General features: G+C 39.4%; 2 protein-coding genes across 3 annotated transcripts; one reads left to right on the top strand and one right to left on the bottom strand.

Annotated features, from left to right (window-relative positions):
- Window positions 1-1,936: 1,936 nt before the first annotated feature.
- On the bottom strand, window positions 1,937-6,732 carry cfap210 (cilia and flagella associated protein 210). Of its 2 annotated transcripts, none has more exons than XM_085384699.1 (9): window positions 6,556-6,732; window positions 5,971-6,170; window positions 5,660-5,833; window positions 5,369-5,574; window positions 5,108-5,264; window positions 4,897-5,036; window positions 4,595-4,787; window positions 3,846-4,010; window positions 1,937-3,760 (listed from the first exon to the last, which is right to left on the bottom strand). In XM_085384699.1, the coding sequence occupies exons 1-9, from the start codon at window positions 6,602-6,604 to the stop codon at window positions 3,407-3,409; spliced, it is 1,638 nt and encodes a 545-aa protein (XP_085240825.1). In that variant the 5' UTR covers window positions 6,605-6,732; the 3' UTR covers window positions 1,937-3,406. The 2 variants fall into 2 exon arrangements, with proteins under 2 accessions (XP_085240825.1, XP_085240826.1); XM_085384700.1 differs by having other exon boundaries at window positions 5,971-6,167.
- Window positions 6,733-9,882: 3,150 nt separating this feature from the next.
- On the top strand, window positions 9,883-16,946 carry phgdh (phosphoglycerate dehydrogenase). The gene is made up of 12 exons (XM_085385206.1): window positions 9,883-10,207; window positions 11,985-12,136; window positions 12,224-12,289; window positions 12,388-12,442; window positions 12,631-12,729; window positions 12,816-12,948; window positions 13,040-13,188; window positions 13,288-13,440; window positions 14,316-14,454; window positions 14,721-14,848; window positions 14,943-15,165; window positions 15,872-16,946. Exons 1-12 carry the CDS (start codon window positions 10,070-10,072, stop codon window positions 16,024-16,026), a joined length of 1,590 nt encoding a protein of 529 aa, XP_085241332.1. The 5' UTR covers window positions 9,883-10,069; the 3' UTR covers window positions 16,027-16,946.
- Window positions 16,947-17,306: the final 360 nt, after the last annotated feature.

Genomic DNA, 17,306 nt, shown 5'->3' with positions numbered 1-17,306 from the left:
TTCGTTAAGTGATACCGTTATTAGTGAGTCATTAGTGGTTGTATCACTCTGTCGTTGCAGTGGAAATCCGTTCCCAGGTTATTTTTAGTTTGGATGAGTCATCTTTCCATCATTTCAAATAACAAATTCTGAGTGATGTTCTTTTACTCCCTTCAAAGCAAGGGAGTATGAATTCTGTTTGTCTTAGTCTAGTGTCCAGTTTTCAAGATATCATTTTCAAATTTTGTGTGATTGTTGTTGCCATAACGGCTAAAGCTGATGTAATTTTTTTCCCCTAAAATGTATAATCTTCAACCTTCAATATATAGTAGGCTTTGGGGAACATGAGTACCGAGATTGGCCAAGCACCCTTATTCTTAGCACCCAAGGTTAAAGTTGACCTTAAAAAAACAAATTCTAGAAACCATATCAAGTACTATATAAAAGGGCATACAGAGGGCTGTGTAACACACTTTTTGTATTATAATACAATGCCCCACAACCTCACATTGATACATTCATGCAACGTGAAACTTCGAGTATCTTAAAATCTCAAGTTTTATAGTTTATATAGCTAAAGTTTGAAGCAGAATTGGCTGAAATTATATGGGTAAAGATTATAAAATGCACTTTTAGTATATAGTGCTTGAAGGTCAAAGTTCAGGATCATACTAATTATGAAAAAGCTTAAGTTTCCTTTGGATCATCTCCAAACTTCAGAGCAATATATTAGTTATCGGGGTGCATAAGCACGTTCCTTGTTTGAGCTCTTTAAAACGTTGTTGTTTAAGTAGAACATGACTTCACAATGACACAAAGATTAATGTACTAAACTACATTTCTATATTAACGATGCTGACATCAGCATAAAGCAGCAATGTTTTAGTGTAGCCCTTTCCCTTCAAGGCAGTGGTCATGTGGTTCCCACAGTTTGTGTCGTGGCCCCCTAGTGGGATATGAAAGTACTGCAAGTAGGGCACAAGAGGTTGTGGGAAGTCTGGGGCCTATCTCGGCTGTCATAGAGCAAGACAGGCACACGCTGGACAGATTGTCAGTCCATCACATGGTTACCTGTGCTCAGATGAGCTAGTGGATTCAAGCCAAGGACCTTCTTGCATTGAGACACCAAAGTGAATTACTCTTCTGTTCCTCAATATATTAGTTATATATTAGTTTAACATTGCCATTAAATATTCACATTTTAAAAATACAGGACCAGCAAAACAGTGGTATGAGAACATATTCATTCCTGATCACTGACTGTAGATAAAAGTTATTATACTGTTATTGTTTCTGATCTATTTCTGAACTTCAACTCTGCTTGTATTTTGTCAAAAAAATAAAGGGGAGCAGTGGCTAACAGCCAGTAAATAAACTCATCAGAAGATCAAAATTGACCAATGAAAAAACAAAGAGAATATATTAAACTTGGACAATGAACAAAATTGTCTTTAAAGTTGAGGTTGAGACACAGAAGATTTCTATATTTTGAAATAAGCCATGGCAGTCTCAACCTTGGTAATGATGGCTTTTTACCACTGGTCTCATTGTTTAGTGGATGTTTACCATGACTAAAACCTTCAAAACATTACGGTTTATTAAATACAACATGGGCTCCCTGGCCGCAGGGAGAGTAAGGAGGCACAATCAGTATCAAGATGTTTTTAGCATGTTTGAAAGCAGGTTCAAAAACCTCTGAGCAGATTAACTCTTGAGTTTTTAGTCCCAGAAAACCTGAGTATGTTGTCTCTGAGTTCAGCTCGTTACTAGGATTCACCATGGCAACAGATAAATAAAGATCAGAGCCTCTATTTAAAATCCAGTGGACTAATACGAATCTTAGTGTGGTCCGTGACATTTATATTAAAGAACCGGATGGAAGAAAAGAGCTTTGTCTACTTAGTGATAATCACAGACAGCTTCAAATACACAGTGCAGTTTACACTCATCATGATAATTTGGGACTTTTATTGATTTCTTTGAACTGTTCTTTTTACAGGTTGAAATGATCGTGCAGCACACATCTTTAATAACCTTAAAAAAACAAAAACTGAGTACACAAGTTTGAATTTAATTTAGATTTGTCTAAACCACACAGGGTCAAAATTATACATGCACCCCAGCTAATCTTTCTTAAATGTCCCTTAGCAAGTTGCACCTCAAACAGACCTCAAGCTGCAGCTCTACAAGCTGAAGTTCGTTTAAAATGGTTGGTTTCCTGGCATAAATTTGTTTTTTTAAGCATAGTTCACAGATTTTCAATAGGATTCTGGTCCAGACTTTCAGAAAGCTATCCCAGAAGCTTAATGCCAGCCTGCTTTATTCCTTCCAACACTGGTTTTTATGTGTGTTTGGGATCATTGTCCTGCTGGAACACCCAGTTGTGTCCAAGTTTCAATGGTCTAGCTCTGAATTTGAGATAAAGTTGAAGAATTTGTCAATAATCGTCCTTCATTATTCTATCCACATTGTGCAATGTACCAGCACCACTGACAGCAAAACAGCCAGAGCACGATGGTACCACCGCCATGCTTGACAACTGGTACAGTGTTTTTAGGTTTTACTCCTCGAAACATACCTCTTGTCATCTCATTCTTTGTTTCATCTGACTGTAAAACTTTATTCTAGAAGGCATTTGGCTTTTCGTGTGGGCAACTGCAAATTTCAGTTCAGTTTGAAGGTGTTGGAGATGTTTGGAGCTTTTTTTCTTGCTTGTCACCCTCTCATTTCACAGGAATGTAAAGCTGTCTTCGTTGTGGACATTTCAAGCAGTTTCTAGGCATCAGTATTGGTGGTTACTGGGTTGATGCTGAGCATTTTAACAGATTTCATCTAATCTGAGGTAACAGTGTGGTTCTTCACGCAGACCATGGCATTGTGTGCTATATCTGAAGAGCTTGCACTTGCGTACAGTTGTTTGAACTGATGATCCTGGAATCTGCAGTTGTTTAGGAATGGATTGGAGCTCCTTGGACTTGCCATTGTTCTGAGTATTGGTCAATCCAATAAGTGCTGTCAAACAAATCCTTTCTATGTTGGCAAAGAGAAACTTCCAGTTTTAATCAAACATGTTCACTAATGAACGGTCTTGTGAAGTTAAAATACATTGTAGAACCTTCAACAGCACTTATTAAAAGATTTAAGTGATTGTATGTATATACTTGAATCTTCATTTTTTTCCCTGTCCAAATCTGACAGGGACAAAATGCAGGTGACATTAGGGCGTTCGGGATGTGGATGTGAGACCGAGTGTTTCGGCTGATTCGGGTGTAGGAGGGGTTTGTGAGTTTGTTCATGAAACCTGATAGCAAGCAGGTTAGGTTCACACAGCCTGACTCAGGAACAGTGTTTCCCTCATATCAGAGTTAACAAACTCACACTTACTGAACCTGCTTTCTGGAAGTGCACTCAAACTGGATGTAACCTATCACCATGTGAATCCAAGTCTTCTCTTGGCATCCTGAATATCTACAGCTTGGTGAAGCTTTTTGATGTTCTGGGTGGCCAATGACACGTATTTGGGCATCTGAGCTCCAGTGCGGTCCTGAACAAGGTAACTTGGCCTGACTCCACTAAAAACAGGACCGGACCCACCTCCGATCCCTTCCCTCGCAGCTTTACAAAGTGGAAACACGTTTCGCTGAGCCTCTGCTGCAGCATTGATGATTTGCTGTGAATACTGCTGGAAGCGGTTTTCCTCTTCAGCGATGAGTTCTGCATTCTTCACTTCAAACTCATGTTCCTGTTGTCTCAGCTGCTGAAGTCTGGCACCTTTTTCAGCCTGTATTTGCAAGGCAAAGGCAAACGAGTTTCAGTGAAGAAGGTGCAAAGTTTCTGATTAAAACTTAAGTTTTGGCCGACATTACCATTTGCGCAGCATTGAAGTCTTGCACCTCTCTTTCTTCTTCTCTGATTTTCTTAACCTTTAGTTGCTGCTTCTCAGTAAATATTCTGTCAGCCTCTTTCTTGGCCTGCAGTGCTTCTTGGGCCTTCTTCCTCTCTATTTTGTCCTTCTCCTCCTTCTCTTGTCTCTGGTAAAACAGTTTGCATTACACACATGATTACATTTTGTCAGCAACAATATGGATTTCTCTACACAGAAAAGACACATTGGAGGATATATATACACTGTGATGGTATATTGAAATAAATAGAGCTTGTGTACCACTTTGGAATATTTAAACATCTGCAACTCAGGGATCTTCTAACCCTAACCCATGTAGTTTACGAGCACCCAAAGCTGTTGAGCTCATAAATAAAGCTCTTAAGAAGACATGGGAAAGTGATTTAAGTCTGAAACAGGATGAAAAAGAATGGAAAATAATGTGTACGAGCAGTAAAAGGTATTTAAGGTACGACTCTTTCAATTTAAGATCATGCATTGCCTTACTTTCTGTATACTGTTGAATACCATTATAAATGTGTCCATTAAAAATAAAGAATGCATTTACAACGAGACATTTATGTGATGAGATGTGTTGGGGCAGGAGAGAGGATTGTGGTTTTTTTCTTGTAAGTTTAAATAAAAACTGTTAATTAGGGGGGATGGCACGACATTAAGAAAAATTGGACTTAGAGGAAACACACTGGATGTTTCATGCTCGGTTTGAGATACCATTAGCTCTCTGTGTACACTGATGGACTTCAACATTGCAGCTTTCTTCTCATCCTCCTCCAGTTGCTGCTGCGCCTGTTTTGCCTCGCTCTCTGCGACAGCCTTTGCGATCTTCTGCTCCTCGCTGACAGCTTGCTCCTGCTGTGTGACCGTCAGTTTGTTTATGATCCTGTCTCTACGTGTCTGGGCCTCTCTAGAGAAGAAAATGCATACGAGTATCCATTATATTTAAGAAGATGTAGCACTGGAGATACTTTGATCCAGAGCTATTTATTGATATATACTGTTTTACTCTGTCTTACCTAAGCAGCTCTTTTTCTTTTTCTTTGCGTAACTTGATGATTTTTTGCTTAGTAGAGAGAAACAGTTTCCTTTGCTCCTCTTCAGCTTCCCGTTTCTGAGCATCCGTGGCTCTTACGAGGTCTCTGTTGGTGATATGCTCCTGTAAAATGCATTAAATAAACTTAATGTCCAGTGAACTAAATACTAGATAAGATTCAGATAAGAGCCTACCTGGCGAGCTTGCATGAGGCTTCTTTTCTGATTTGCTTGTCTTTCTGCCTCCATCCTTCGCTCCAGCTGATGCAGCGCTTGGAGACGCTGGATTTCGTCTCCATCCTTCTTGCTCTCCAGCTTCTGTCGCTCTCTCAGCAGCTCATTTTCTTTTATTCTGAGGAAAAGTAATCATATAATTGTCATTGTCCTGGGGTAGTGGTGTTTTGGGGATTTAAAATTCTTAACACATACAGCTGGAGCCTGATTGTTAGGTCTTACTGGTTTCTCAGGTCTTCTGCAGCAACCTGTCTCACAAGCTTCCTCTGCATTGCCTTCTCCTGCTCCTGTTTCGAGGCTTCATCCTCTCTAGTCTGTACCATATGCAGAAATGCTTTGTCCACATCTATATTGGCACTCTTTCTTCTTTGTTTAAGCTCAATCTGAGCATCCCTCTCCTTCAGCACCTCTGTCAGCAGGAGTGCACTCTGTGGAGGAAGTGTTAATCATTTGTTAGGTGAAATTGTGCAGTTTTATACACAAGTGGCATAATAATGCACAAGCGAGACTAACATGTAGTCCTTTGACTCTGTCGGTTTGACAGTAGAGCTGAGTCTTGGCTTTTTCAATAATCTCCTTCCGCCTCTGCTCCTGGTATTTTGCTTCTTCTAAATCAGCCAGTCTCATTTGCTCCTCCTCAATTTCCTTTCGAATCTTCTTTTCCTGCAGCCTTTTCAGCCTTTGTCCCTGTGACAAGACATAAGTGTACGTAAGATGCAGTGTGTTTTTGTCTTTGTGTTCCAGCTCTTTTCAACCTAGCAAGTGCACATGACTTTATTAGTATAAATCTAATCTTAGGAAATGTCTCTCAACATGGAACTTACATGGAGGGTATCAGGCCAAAGTTTCACCACCTCCTGTGACTGCAGGTGTAGGTTCTCTCGCTGTTTAGCTGCCTCTCTTATTCTCTTCTCTTCTTTATTAACCCCACACAGTTCATCTTGAATCCTCAGCCATTCAGTCTTACGTAAGACAGTAACATGTCGGAGGTCTGGTGGCTGCATAGCTCTAATGGCTTCATCTGCTGACACATTAATAAAGAAATTACCACTGGAACATGTGCTACAGCAACCACTGATCACACCAAGGTTCCTACTACGTCCCTAGAAGATATTATACTCATATAGAGAAAAAAACCACAACACCCCACTTGTAAAATAACTGACTTTCATAGTTGTACTTCTTGGTTGAAGTGAAGTGAAGCAGGATCTTGGAAAGACTTTCAAAATTTAAAATCAAAAGCACTTATAGGCTAATAGCCTCGACAAACAAATAGCTTAAATAAATGAGCATTACATTCGGCTCCATCTAGAGTTTTTGGTTCAATAATGGCTTAAAACGGCTCTGGTAGCAAAGGTTAACTATATAACTACACATAATAAACTTTGAAATATCTGTTTGGCTCTCACCATTCTTACTAGCTCCTCTACGACGGCCGTACAGAACCACCGCTGCCATTCCTATCGGATGGAGTGGCTACTATTATAGAAAATAATGTCAAACACAAAAAACAAAGTAAAGGTTCTCTTTTATTTTATTATAGTTGAAAGCTGGCGTTCATCAGACTGCCCGCTCTACGTAGCCTGAGTTTGTTGCGTCGTATCCAGGCAATGACGGAACCAATCAGAATCATCCTCTGAATACTGATAGGCAGAGCCCTCGGAGGGTCAGCGGGGCTCAGGAGAGAAAGCTCTGTTTTTCTCAAATTAGTAGGCAATAAATCCATTGATCTACAACAGTATTTTATACCGCAGTCAAGTGTATATATACACACTCGTATACACTCTGAATTCATTATGTAAAAAACTAGGGAAAATGAATGGCGTGACACACGTTTTTTTGTGATCTTTCCATAGTTATACACAATTTCTGCATGGGGATGCATGTTCAGTTATCTCACTGACACCAAGAGGAGAAAAGTGGTTGTCTAAACTTAGAAAGAACAATCTTGTCTATGGTTTAAAACAACATCAAATATGTAAATTAATTTTTTCTAAGCACCACATTTGTACTTTGTACAAATTTGTTTTTTTTCTTACAAACATAGACCAGAACGCTGTGAAGTACAATGTTTGGTTTATTAAAAACAACAAGCAGGTAAAGTTTTTCTCATTGCAGTCTTCAGGCTGAGTCCACCTGTGATTCACGTGCTGACAGTTAGGGCTCAGTTTTTACTACTTTTACTACTCTGATGTGTCAAAATATGCCCACTGACAAAGCCTGTAGTTATGAAAAAATGTTAAAAGAGTAACTGAAAGTAATAGATGAATGGTTCATAAAGTTTTTATTTACAGTATACTAATTAAACATGATGGGAAATCTGATGACAAAGATGGAGTCTCTGATTTGGACAGTGATTCTGGTTTGTAATAGGACTCCTGGCAATTTCAGATTAAATAATTTTGTTGTCTTTACTCTTGTTTAAGATCTTGGTCAATGAAATCCATTGTAAAATCTGGTCCTTTAGGCATATGCAGCTGTGTGACCATGACAGATGTGCTAAATTTACTGAGCCAGCAGTGAAACATGGCCTGTCATGTGCTGCCTAATGAGTCAGGTGATGAACAGTGTCTGTTGAATTAAGACTCGCCTGACCTGACTTACTGTTAAATGGGGAGAGTTATGGACCAATTTGATCTTTAGGTGATTACATCTCTCAGATCCTTTACTTTGCTACTTATGTTTCAGCTGTTATAGTTTATACTCAGTTATTTGATAGAGTTTTGAAGGTTATTCTGAACTGTGTTTCATACAAGGCTATGCTGGTAAACTCTGAGAAACAAAATATGGATCTAGAAATAAGCATAATCAACACCTCATGATTAGAATTTGTTTTCAATTTGTAGCAGAGTTTCACTGAACGTCGGAGACAGGCTAAGAATAATATTTTTCTACTGTTTGTACTTAGTAAAGGTAAAGTACTTCATAGTACTTACAAACTAAAGATGTATCCCTTTCCAGCTATGAATGCGGTTTATGTGTTTACTTTTATTTGCAATCTTTCAGTTTCATTTTTTCTAATTTGTACAGCATACAATTCATATATTATCCCTGGTATAACTAAAAACTATGCATCGTTTAGAGTCTCGAGTTAGGGATTGGTGTATGGATAAGCTACACTGAGTAACCTTAATATCATCTGATAGTTGCTATACTGCTTGTATTACATTTAATAAGCCATTGCTGCTCTATTGAACTTACAATATTTTACCTTTTTATATATTATTTTTTATTTCAGTTTACACTCATTTCCCTTCAGTATATGTATCTGTTTAGATTAGTTTGATACTTATTGATATATTTTTGTCCTATTCTGTTTTATTCAGCAACATATCATTCTACTTATTGGCACTATTTCTTATATGTATTGTGTGTTTGTCTTAGTTTTTAACTGCTCTAACAAAAGCATTTTCCATCTTTGCCATAAAGGAAACATATCCTATCCCATCATATAAAATAAAAGCTAGCAATCAGTTAAAGAAAATCTCAAGTTGACAAATAAAAGTATGTACAAAATAAAACACCCTATCCAAATAAAATCCAAGTCAATAGAAATTTTTAAATGAGGATTTCATTTATCAAGGGAAAAAAGTTTACAAGCCTGGCCCTATATGAAAAGGAATAATGAATTAACTGTGATAAACCATTGATTTTGGAAAGTTACGCTTCATTAGCTAATACGAAGCCTTATTGCTGCCAGACTTGTTGAATCCAGAAATCACTTAAATAGAACCTGCCTGACAACGTGAAGAAGGCTAAAAGCTCTCAAAATCTAAAGAAACAGCTGAGAAACAAAGTCATTGACATCTATCCGTCTGAAAATGGAAATGAAAATTACTCCAAATGACTGCGTTCTGCTGTTTCAGGTGCTTCCATGACATGACTCCAGAAGGACATAAAATAACTCAACTGCAGGCCTCACCTGCCTCAGTTAAAGTCGGCATTCATTATTTAATAATAAGAAAGAGACTGGGTAAAAAATATCATCCATGGGAGAACTCCAAAGAGAAACTCACAGCTGAGCAAAAAGAACACAAAGGCTCATCTCACATTCACCAAAAGAAACCTTATATAATATGAGTTTAATTTATATGAAGCTTTGAGTCCCGTTAAATCTGACATAAAACGAATACAGCATTTCAATTAAAAACAAAACAAAACATCACATCAGCATGGTGGTGGTAGTGTGATAGCCTGTGGCAGGACAGTGATATGAAGCACACCAGCTAGTCCACTGAATGTCCCCAAAAAATAAAAGGAAGGTTAGATGGAAGATTGAGATGCTTTGACCTGACCTTAAACTGGCTATTCACACCAAACGTCTCCCACTGTGGCTCAGTTAAAGCATTTCAAAGAAGAGTGGGCCAAAATTCCTCCATGTGAAATGTGAAAGACTCATTGCCAGTTATCACAAAAGCTTGATCGCAGTTCTTGCTGCAGAAGTGGCACAAGTAGTTATCGGGTTTAGGAATAGCTTTTTTCACTTAATAGTTTGAATTATGGTTTAAAAACTGCTTTTTGTATTTACATGTATGTGTGACAAATGTGCAAAATAATAAATAACGCTGATCCATTTTAACAGGAGGCTGTTGCTAACCTTGAACCAGCACTACGTGTAGTCTTACAAACCAAAAGCCAGTATTAGCCTCAGTTAGAGTACTTCTGCACTTTTATTTTGAATGCAGGCCATTTCCAGGATTTCCAGTATGCATTGTTCGGATTTGACTTTCTATGCTTTGAGAGCTGCAGGCGGATCCACGTAGAAAGGGGGCGTCTTAGATCAGAGACGACCATTCAAAACCGGCAGAAGGAAAAAAAAGAAAAAAGAAGTAACTCCCCGATCCATCCATCCATCTCTTCTCCCAGATCACTCAGCACCCACCGGTGGCCCACCAACGAGCGACCCGCAGAGAAAACACCAAGATGGCCCCGATCTCCATCAAAACCGTGCTGATTAGTGAAAGTGTCGACCCTCGCTGCAAGACGATTCTGGAGGAAAATGGCATCCGAGTCACGGAGAAGCAGAACATGACTAAGGATGAATTAATCGCGGAGATAAAGGTAGTAATGGCACTCTGCGTTATATTGCGTGATTTCTTCACATGCACCCGCTGTCGGGTTTATTTTTTTCTTCCTACCAAGCAGGTTTCTATAAAGTTTAGTCTAAAGCCGCTTTCGCTCTAATCGGTGCGCATGTGCCCCTGCACGCCTAAAAAAGTTTTTGCGGACTAGCAGCCGGCATTTTTTATTCCGTAACACAATTCAACCTGACACGTGTAATTAAATGATCCCGGCAGCCAGTTAAAAACTGATTTATTCGGTTAGTACCGCCCATTGTGAAGCTGATGCAACTCATTCGTGGTGTTGTGACTATTGCCGCACGGTCAGACCTCCTATCTGCTGCAAGTGCATCGGGCGGCCACTGATTCCACTTCTACCCCCAACCCAAACTATTCCATCAATCCCACATTTTCTCCACAGAGCCAATGTGTGTATGTCTAAGAATATGTGAACAAATTCAATTTGTCAGATTAGAAATAATGAGCTGTTCTCATGTAAGCTGAATGGACTGTACAGGGCTGGCTCTAAAACTTCTGGTGCCCTAAATGACATGAGGCCCCTGCAGGGGTGTCTTAACATTATTGTACACCCTGGGGCTGTGAGCCTTTTGGAGCCCCCATAGTCCAAAATGTATTTATTTTTAAAAATTTATTTTAGCCTATTCTCAATAAACATTTCAATGTTGAATGACCATTGGATGGCTGTTTCTCAGCATCTAGTCTTAAATTAAAAAAAAACCATAGCTCTGAGATGAAAATGGACTGGTTGTGTTGCTTAAATAATGCCTGTACATCCTTGTTGGGCTTTCTAGCAAGAAAAAGCTTCTGTTCAAGAATTTTTAAATGATTTATTATGCTTTTGTCCTCTAGAATAAAATAAATCAAGAATATACACCACAAGGGTAACACAAAGTGTTCATCTCTCACACTGAGCTAACTGATCTAATAACTGGCTGCAACACAGGCTAATAAATCACCATGCAACAAATGGGATAGAATTTACATGAAGATCAACATAAGCGGCTTAAAAGTGTCCTTTATAGTTAATAAGAATAACATTTGGTAATAGTAGTGTGTGTGTGTGTGTACACGAACCAGATGTTGTTTGGCACTCTGCTGAGAACTATTTAACAACGTTATCAGTCAGATGTCATTTTGCAGCATGATCAGTTTTGAATGCTGCAGTTTCAACCATTAAAAAAAAAAAAAAATCTTTACGATCTTTGTTTTTTTGTTTGTTTGGGGTTTTTTTTGCTTTTTAGTCTGTATTTAGACAAGAAAGTGGAAAGAAGAGAGGGAAATCTGAGAGCAGGAAAAAGACACACAGTGAATGGTCTTGAAGCAGATTCAAACCCAGAACTCGGCACCTGAAACAACACCTGTCTGTGTCATGTCATGTGCCATGACATGACACAGACAGAGATATAAAATCACATTTTATTGTGGAAAAAAGTTATTTGCATGGTTAACAGGTGTCCCCCTGGCAATGGGAAACTATAGAAGTCCATGTTACATTGTAACAGGGGAAAAAACCCCACTATAACCTGTCTTGTAACATTTCTGGTTGAACAGAGGTAAATCATTTGGCATAAAACAGGCCAAAGATCAGTGTTAGAAATGAGGAATTAATGAGAATTATTTAGTAAGTATATCATATCCTGGCATAGGATTTTTGACTGGTTCACAGTTTTTATGCTGCTCAAAATAACTGACACCCATTGACTCTGTGTGAACTATTGGGTGTATTTAAAACAGCTCTGCTTCTTTCTGAATCTCAGGACTATGATGGCCTCGTGGTTAGATCTGCAACCAAGGTAACAGCTGATGTTATCAGTGCTGCTAATAATCTCCAAATTATTGGAAGAGCTGGGACCGGTGTGGACAACGTAGATGTTCCTGCCGCTACCAAAAAGGGCATTATTGTCATGAAGTAAGCCTCCAGTTTAAATGCAGATTTTCTTCACTGTGCAGTTCCAGTATACCACTGACTTTACTTTATAACTGTGTTTTTCTGCAGCACGCCGAGTGGCAACACGATCAGTGCTGCTGAGCTGACATGTGCTCTGCTCATGAGCCTCTCAAGGCAAGACGAGTCATGTCATTTCTGAACAATTGCCGAGAAGCTCTGTGGTTGTAATTGAAGTGCAGTAATATTCCATTATTACGTTGATCTGTTTTCAGAAATGTGCCACAAGCAGCGATGTCAATGAAGCAAGGAAACTGGGATCGCAAGAAGGTAAAAGCATTTTCGCTTGCTCTCCAGTGTGCTGTTTGAACGGCTGTTTGCACTGGGAGCATCAAGCCATTACTGTTGCATGGTTGGCTCCATTGTCCACTCAGTTGTGAATAATCAGATGGGACACTTGGATCTGTGTACTTTGAGATTTTTGGAGGTGGGTCATTGTTTTGCTTCCGATTTTTCAGTTCATGGGCGCAGAGCTGTACGGCAAAGTGCTCGGAATAGTCGGACTTGGAAGAATAGGAAAGGAGGTCGCCTCGAGGATGCAGTCATTTGGCATGAGGGTCAGCATATGATATCTGCTCACAGTTACTGTGATATTTAAAATAAACAGGCATAAAAAGATGACAGGTTGTTTTCTCCTTAACAGACTATTGGCTATGATCCAATCACTCCTCCAGAGGTGTCAGCCAGCTGGGGAGTGGAACAGATGTCTCTGGAGCAGCTCTGGCCCCAGTGTGACTACATCACTGTCCACACTCCCCTGTTGCCCTCTACTGTCGGTGAGCTAAACACCAATCATATGTCGGTCGATTATAACGGTGGCGCAAAGTCCATCAGCAAGATGTGGAATTTCTCTTTGATGTTCCCAAGGTCTGCTTAACGATGAAAGCTTTGCCAAGTGCAAGAAAGGCGTGAAGGTTGTGAACTGTGCAAGAGGGGGCATCATCGATGAGGAGGCTCTGCTCAGAGCCTTGGAGTCTGGACAGTGTGGAGGAGCAGGCCTTGACGTCTTTGTGGAGGTTTTTCTTTTTGTCAAATTGATTGATTGACTTTATTTTTATTAAATAAAAAGATGTTGTTGCTTAAATTTCACATTGTCTTTATGTTTTTGGCTACAGGAGCCACCTAAGAACCACTCACTGGTGGAGCATCCCAATGTCATCAGCTGCCCTCACCTGGGAGCCAGTACGAAGGAGGCTCAGGCTCGCTGTGGGGAGGACATTGCCCTGCAGATCGTGGACATGGTGAAGGGAAAGAACCTGGTCGGAGCAGTAAGTCCTACATGCTCGTCTTAATACTGTGTTTAAAAAATAACTCCTCAGACCAGAGTTATAAATTTGCTAAAGGGCTACTGAAGTGATTGTTTGGCGGATTTGTGTAAAATGAATCGCTAAAGAAGCCTAAATATTCTCAAGCTTCAAAAGCATCACTATCAACAAATCAGACTTCATACCCACAGTTATCTATACAGGAAGTAGTGGACTGTTTTACAGACTGCCGTGCAGCAGGTCAGAAGAAAACAGGAACCTAATGGATATCACAGCAGTGGTTATTAGCTTTCTTTGTCAAGCCAGGCTTTCTGCTTCGGGTTCTGTCCACACTTGCCATAAAGTGGGAATTTGATGCATCATTTCACTTTTCATCTGCACCAAATGGACAGCAGAATATGTCAAGTATTATCAGATAAGCAGATGATTATAAAGCTGTGAAGAATATAAAAAATAAAACTGCAGCGCTGTTTCTGGAAATAAGACAAGCGAGCAATGCTCGCAGAAAACCATCAGTCTCAGGAATTTGTGAGTTAAATTTTTCTTTATTTCTTTTACTCCATGTGCCGTCAGTGCTGCAGTTTATTTTGAATATGACAGCTGCACATTGGACATCTGGAGCTTTAAAACTGATATATTTTATTGTTTGTTTAGTACAAAAAACATAAAGCAAACAGTGGTGATACATACAAAGAAACAGAGACTGAGCAGGAAACAGTATCAGTAGATAATCCAGTTTGATCACATTTGGAGGGTGTTGGTAAAAAAAATTATAAAAAAAAAAGCCCTCAACTAAAATAAATAATTATAACCTTTTTTTTAAAAAAAGAAAAAAAGAATGATTTTGTAACAGATTTTAAACTGTTCTCCTTATGCAGGTAAATGCTCAGGTCTTGGCTAGCACGTTCTCCCAGGAGTCGCAGCAACTGATTAAACTCGGAGAAGCCGTTGGATCTGTTCTTCAGTCTTTCAGCGCGTCTAAGAAACCATTCAGTCACGTTCAAATCACTACACAAGGTAACATTTCTGGTTTAACCAGTTTCCTGTAACCAAGCGACCTCAAGGAGAGTTCATCTCATAGGAAGGAAAAATACTAGGAAGCAGTTTTTCCTCCCTCTGCTGGTGTCACAGTGAAACTGTCCAATCAGTCGTGTGGGTTTATAAGCTATTATAGGAATATCATTTCTGTGTAATTTCTTTTGTCTTTTTTTTTCTAAAACAGTTTTACTTTAAAATATTTTGCCTATAATTAAAAGCTTTTTGCACTCTGCTCAACAAACCAGGGGATTGCATGAAGTCCTCCACTGGTTACATGACTTCAGCTGTGCTGGTGGGTTTACTCAATCATGAATCAGGATGTTGCCCGAACCTCATCAACGCGCTGAGCTTAGCTAAGGAAACTGGAATCACGGTACACCGTCAATTTATTCAGGCAAATAAAACATGAGAAAAACAAGTGGAATATATGTCAAATAAATCTTTTTCCTTTATCTCAACTTCTTCAGGTTTACCAGGCCCACTGTGCATCTGCCGGGGCCACTGAAGGCGTGTGTAAGGTGGAGATTGCGGCCAATGGCTGCAGCTACAAAGCCAGCGGTTCAGTTCAAGGTGGAGCACCTGTCCTCCTGGAGCTGTGCAACAGTGTGTTCAGACAGCCCATCTCTCTCACTGGAAATCTGCTGTTCTTTAAGGCCCCTGCGAATCCTCAACTCCTGTCCTCACTGGCTGGTAAGAAAATGTAGACATCAAAACTATAATCTGTGAATATAAAAGATTTCACTGTACACAAATGGCCTCCACAGTCATCAAATCTCAGAGCAGGTTTGGGACATGGTTGAAGCACAGATGTGCTGCCAACAAATCTGTAGCAACTGTGCAATTCTATCATATCAATACTGGTTTGTTTCAGCACCTGTTTGAATCCATGCAACAAAGTATTAAGCGAGAGAAAAAGCAGGTCCAACCCAGTAGTGCAATAGAGTCGCCACCCTCTGGACAATAGATAGAATGCACAAACTCTCCCTCATTGTATATTCAAATGTATATTCAACATTCACAATCAGTAACTGAGAAAAGTTTCTTTTCAGTGTTTTACGAATTAATTTATGACTTCCATTAGTTCCATCAGTTTTGGAGGCTAAGGCAGTAACCTTAAACACAATATAAAGAGTCAAAATTTTTCTCACTTCAGAACAATTAAATGGAAAGTTTAGGTTGGTGGTAGATAGTTTGCTTGTCTGTTAAAATGTGTGTCTGAAAACAAAGCATGCATTCTTGTTGTTTTTCCTCAACTGCTTCTTTACGCACATTTGTTTTTGAGTTTGAATTTAGATGAAAGCTGGCCCTGAGTTGTGAGAACTAAATTGTAACCTTCACCATGTTTCTTTTCTTTCCATTCACACCTATTTTCTCTCTTCAATTGTTCTTTGTTTAGGAGTGTTGGCCACAGAGGGAGTGGAGATTGAGTCTTTCAGTGCTCCTGCAGACCGCTCTGGGGATCTGTGGTATTGTGTGGGGGTGTCCTCTCTCTTGAGAGATCTCAGTGCCTTGAACTCCGTGGTGAAGGATGCAGCGCAGCTCAGCTTTTAAATGACAGCGCAAAGCACTTACAGAGGCACTGAATAGCATTCAGGATGTGAGATCTGTAACATTTTCAGGAGCGTCTAATATAAATGATCCGGTCTTTGTGTTTACAGCTAACAACTTGTGCAGAAGTTGCAGTTTAAAACCTGCATTTTATAACATTCCAGTGTTTAGATGTTTTTATTAACTTGTAGAAGTAGAAATTAAATAAAAATGTTTGTTGTACGCTGCTCAGTTTGTTTGATCCTCTTAAAGAAGACTTTCTAATATGAACGCCTTATATTTTAATATTTTAAAAATACTTCACTACACAGCTCGAGTTCAGTACGACAGCCCTTCAATAATTCCTCTATTAAAATGTTCAATGTGTGATTTGTGTCGGTTCTATGGTTTTTTTTTTGCCCCACTGTTATTAATTTTTGGTAAGATTACACAGTAAAGGGCTGCACAACACATCCCAGAGCTAGTGGCAGAAAGCTGCTTTGTAGGTTGTAGCAAGCAAGCAACAACACAACTTTTTTTCATATGTAAATCTGTTCCTGTGGCATCATGGAAATCTCACTCACTTTAGATCATCTCATCTCACTACTTTCCACTTCTAAATAAGAATACATTTCAGCTCATTGTCTCAAAACAGAGTAGCCAGAAATAGGCATTTACTTTCTGTAGACCTTCAGAAAATATGAGTCCTACCACATGCAGTGCATATGCTCAGTTCTCTGAATCCTTAAGCAAAGATATATTTTACTCCATCCTCCCAGAAAACCACAGTGGATGCCACAGTAGTATATTTTTCAACAATAAATAAATAAAGAGATTAAATAATGGAATCTGTGGAATCGTTGCATGAAAAACTTAATTCAATCTGTGTCCGCTGCCTAATCAGTCATGCAGTTAGTCCAGCCTACACAGCAATCTGTTTAATCCACAGCAAAGCGCTATGGCTTGTGGTAAATGTCAGATACAACAGTCCTTCTGCATCCATATATTGGATGATGGATTTGAAACAAGCATTTCACATTTGGATTGTTCACTCTTTAACGACCTGTTGTCACTAATTTTCAGTAAAGTTGTTGTGTAATTTTGCATACCTCAGGCTTTTCTTCCTCATTTCCCTTCCTTAAGAACGACTTCTTGACAGCCACCTTGAGACGATTTCTAATGTCACCAGCAGATGGATAAACTTTAGGACCTAAAGCATCTCTCAGGTCCTGTGTCAGGTCTTTGCTGTTTTTCCCCCCCTTCTTTCTTAAGAACGTGACTTTTAGATACTGTTCGTCTGCTGA

The sequence above is a fragment of the Rhamphochromis longiceps genome, linkage group LG16 (genome assembly GCF_057381845.1).
Source record: "Rhamphochromis longiceps isolate RC_006_pf linkage group LG16, R_longiceps_female_GT1.1, whole genome shotgun sequence".
In the NCBI taxonomy this organism is placed as follows: Eukaryota; Metazoa; Chordata; class Actinopteri; order Cichliformes; family Cichlidae; genus Rhamphochromis; species Rhamphochromis longiceps.
This window is presented reverse-complemented; position numbering and strand designations above follow the sequence as displayed.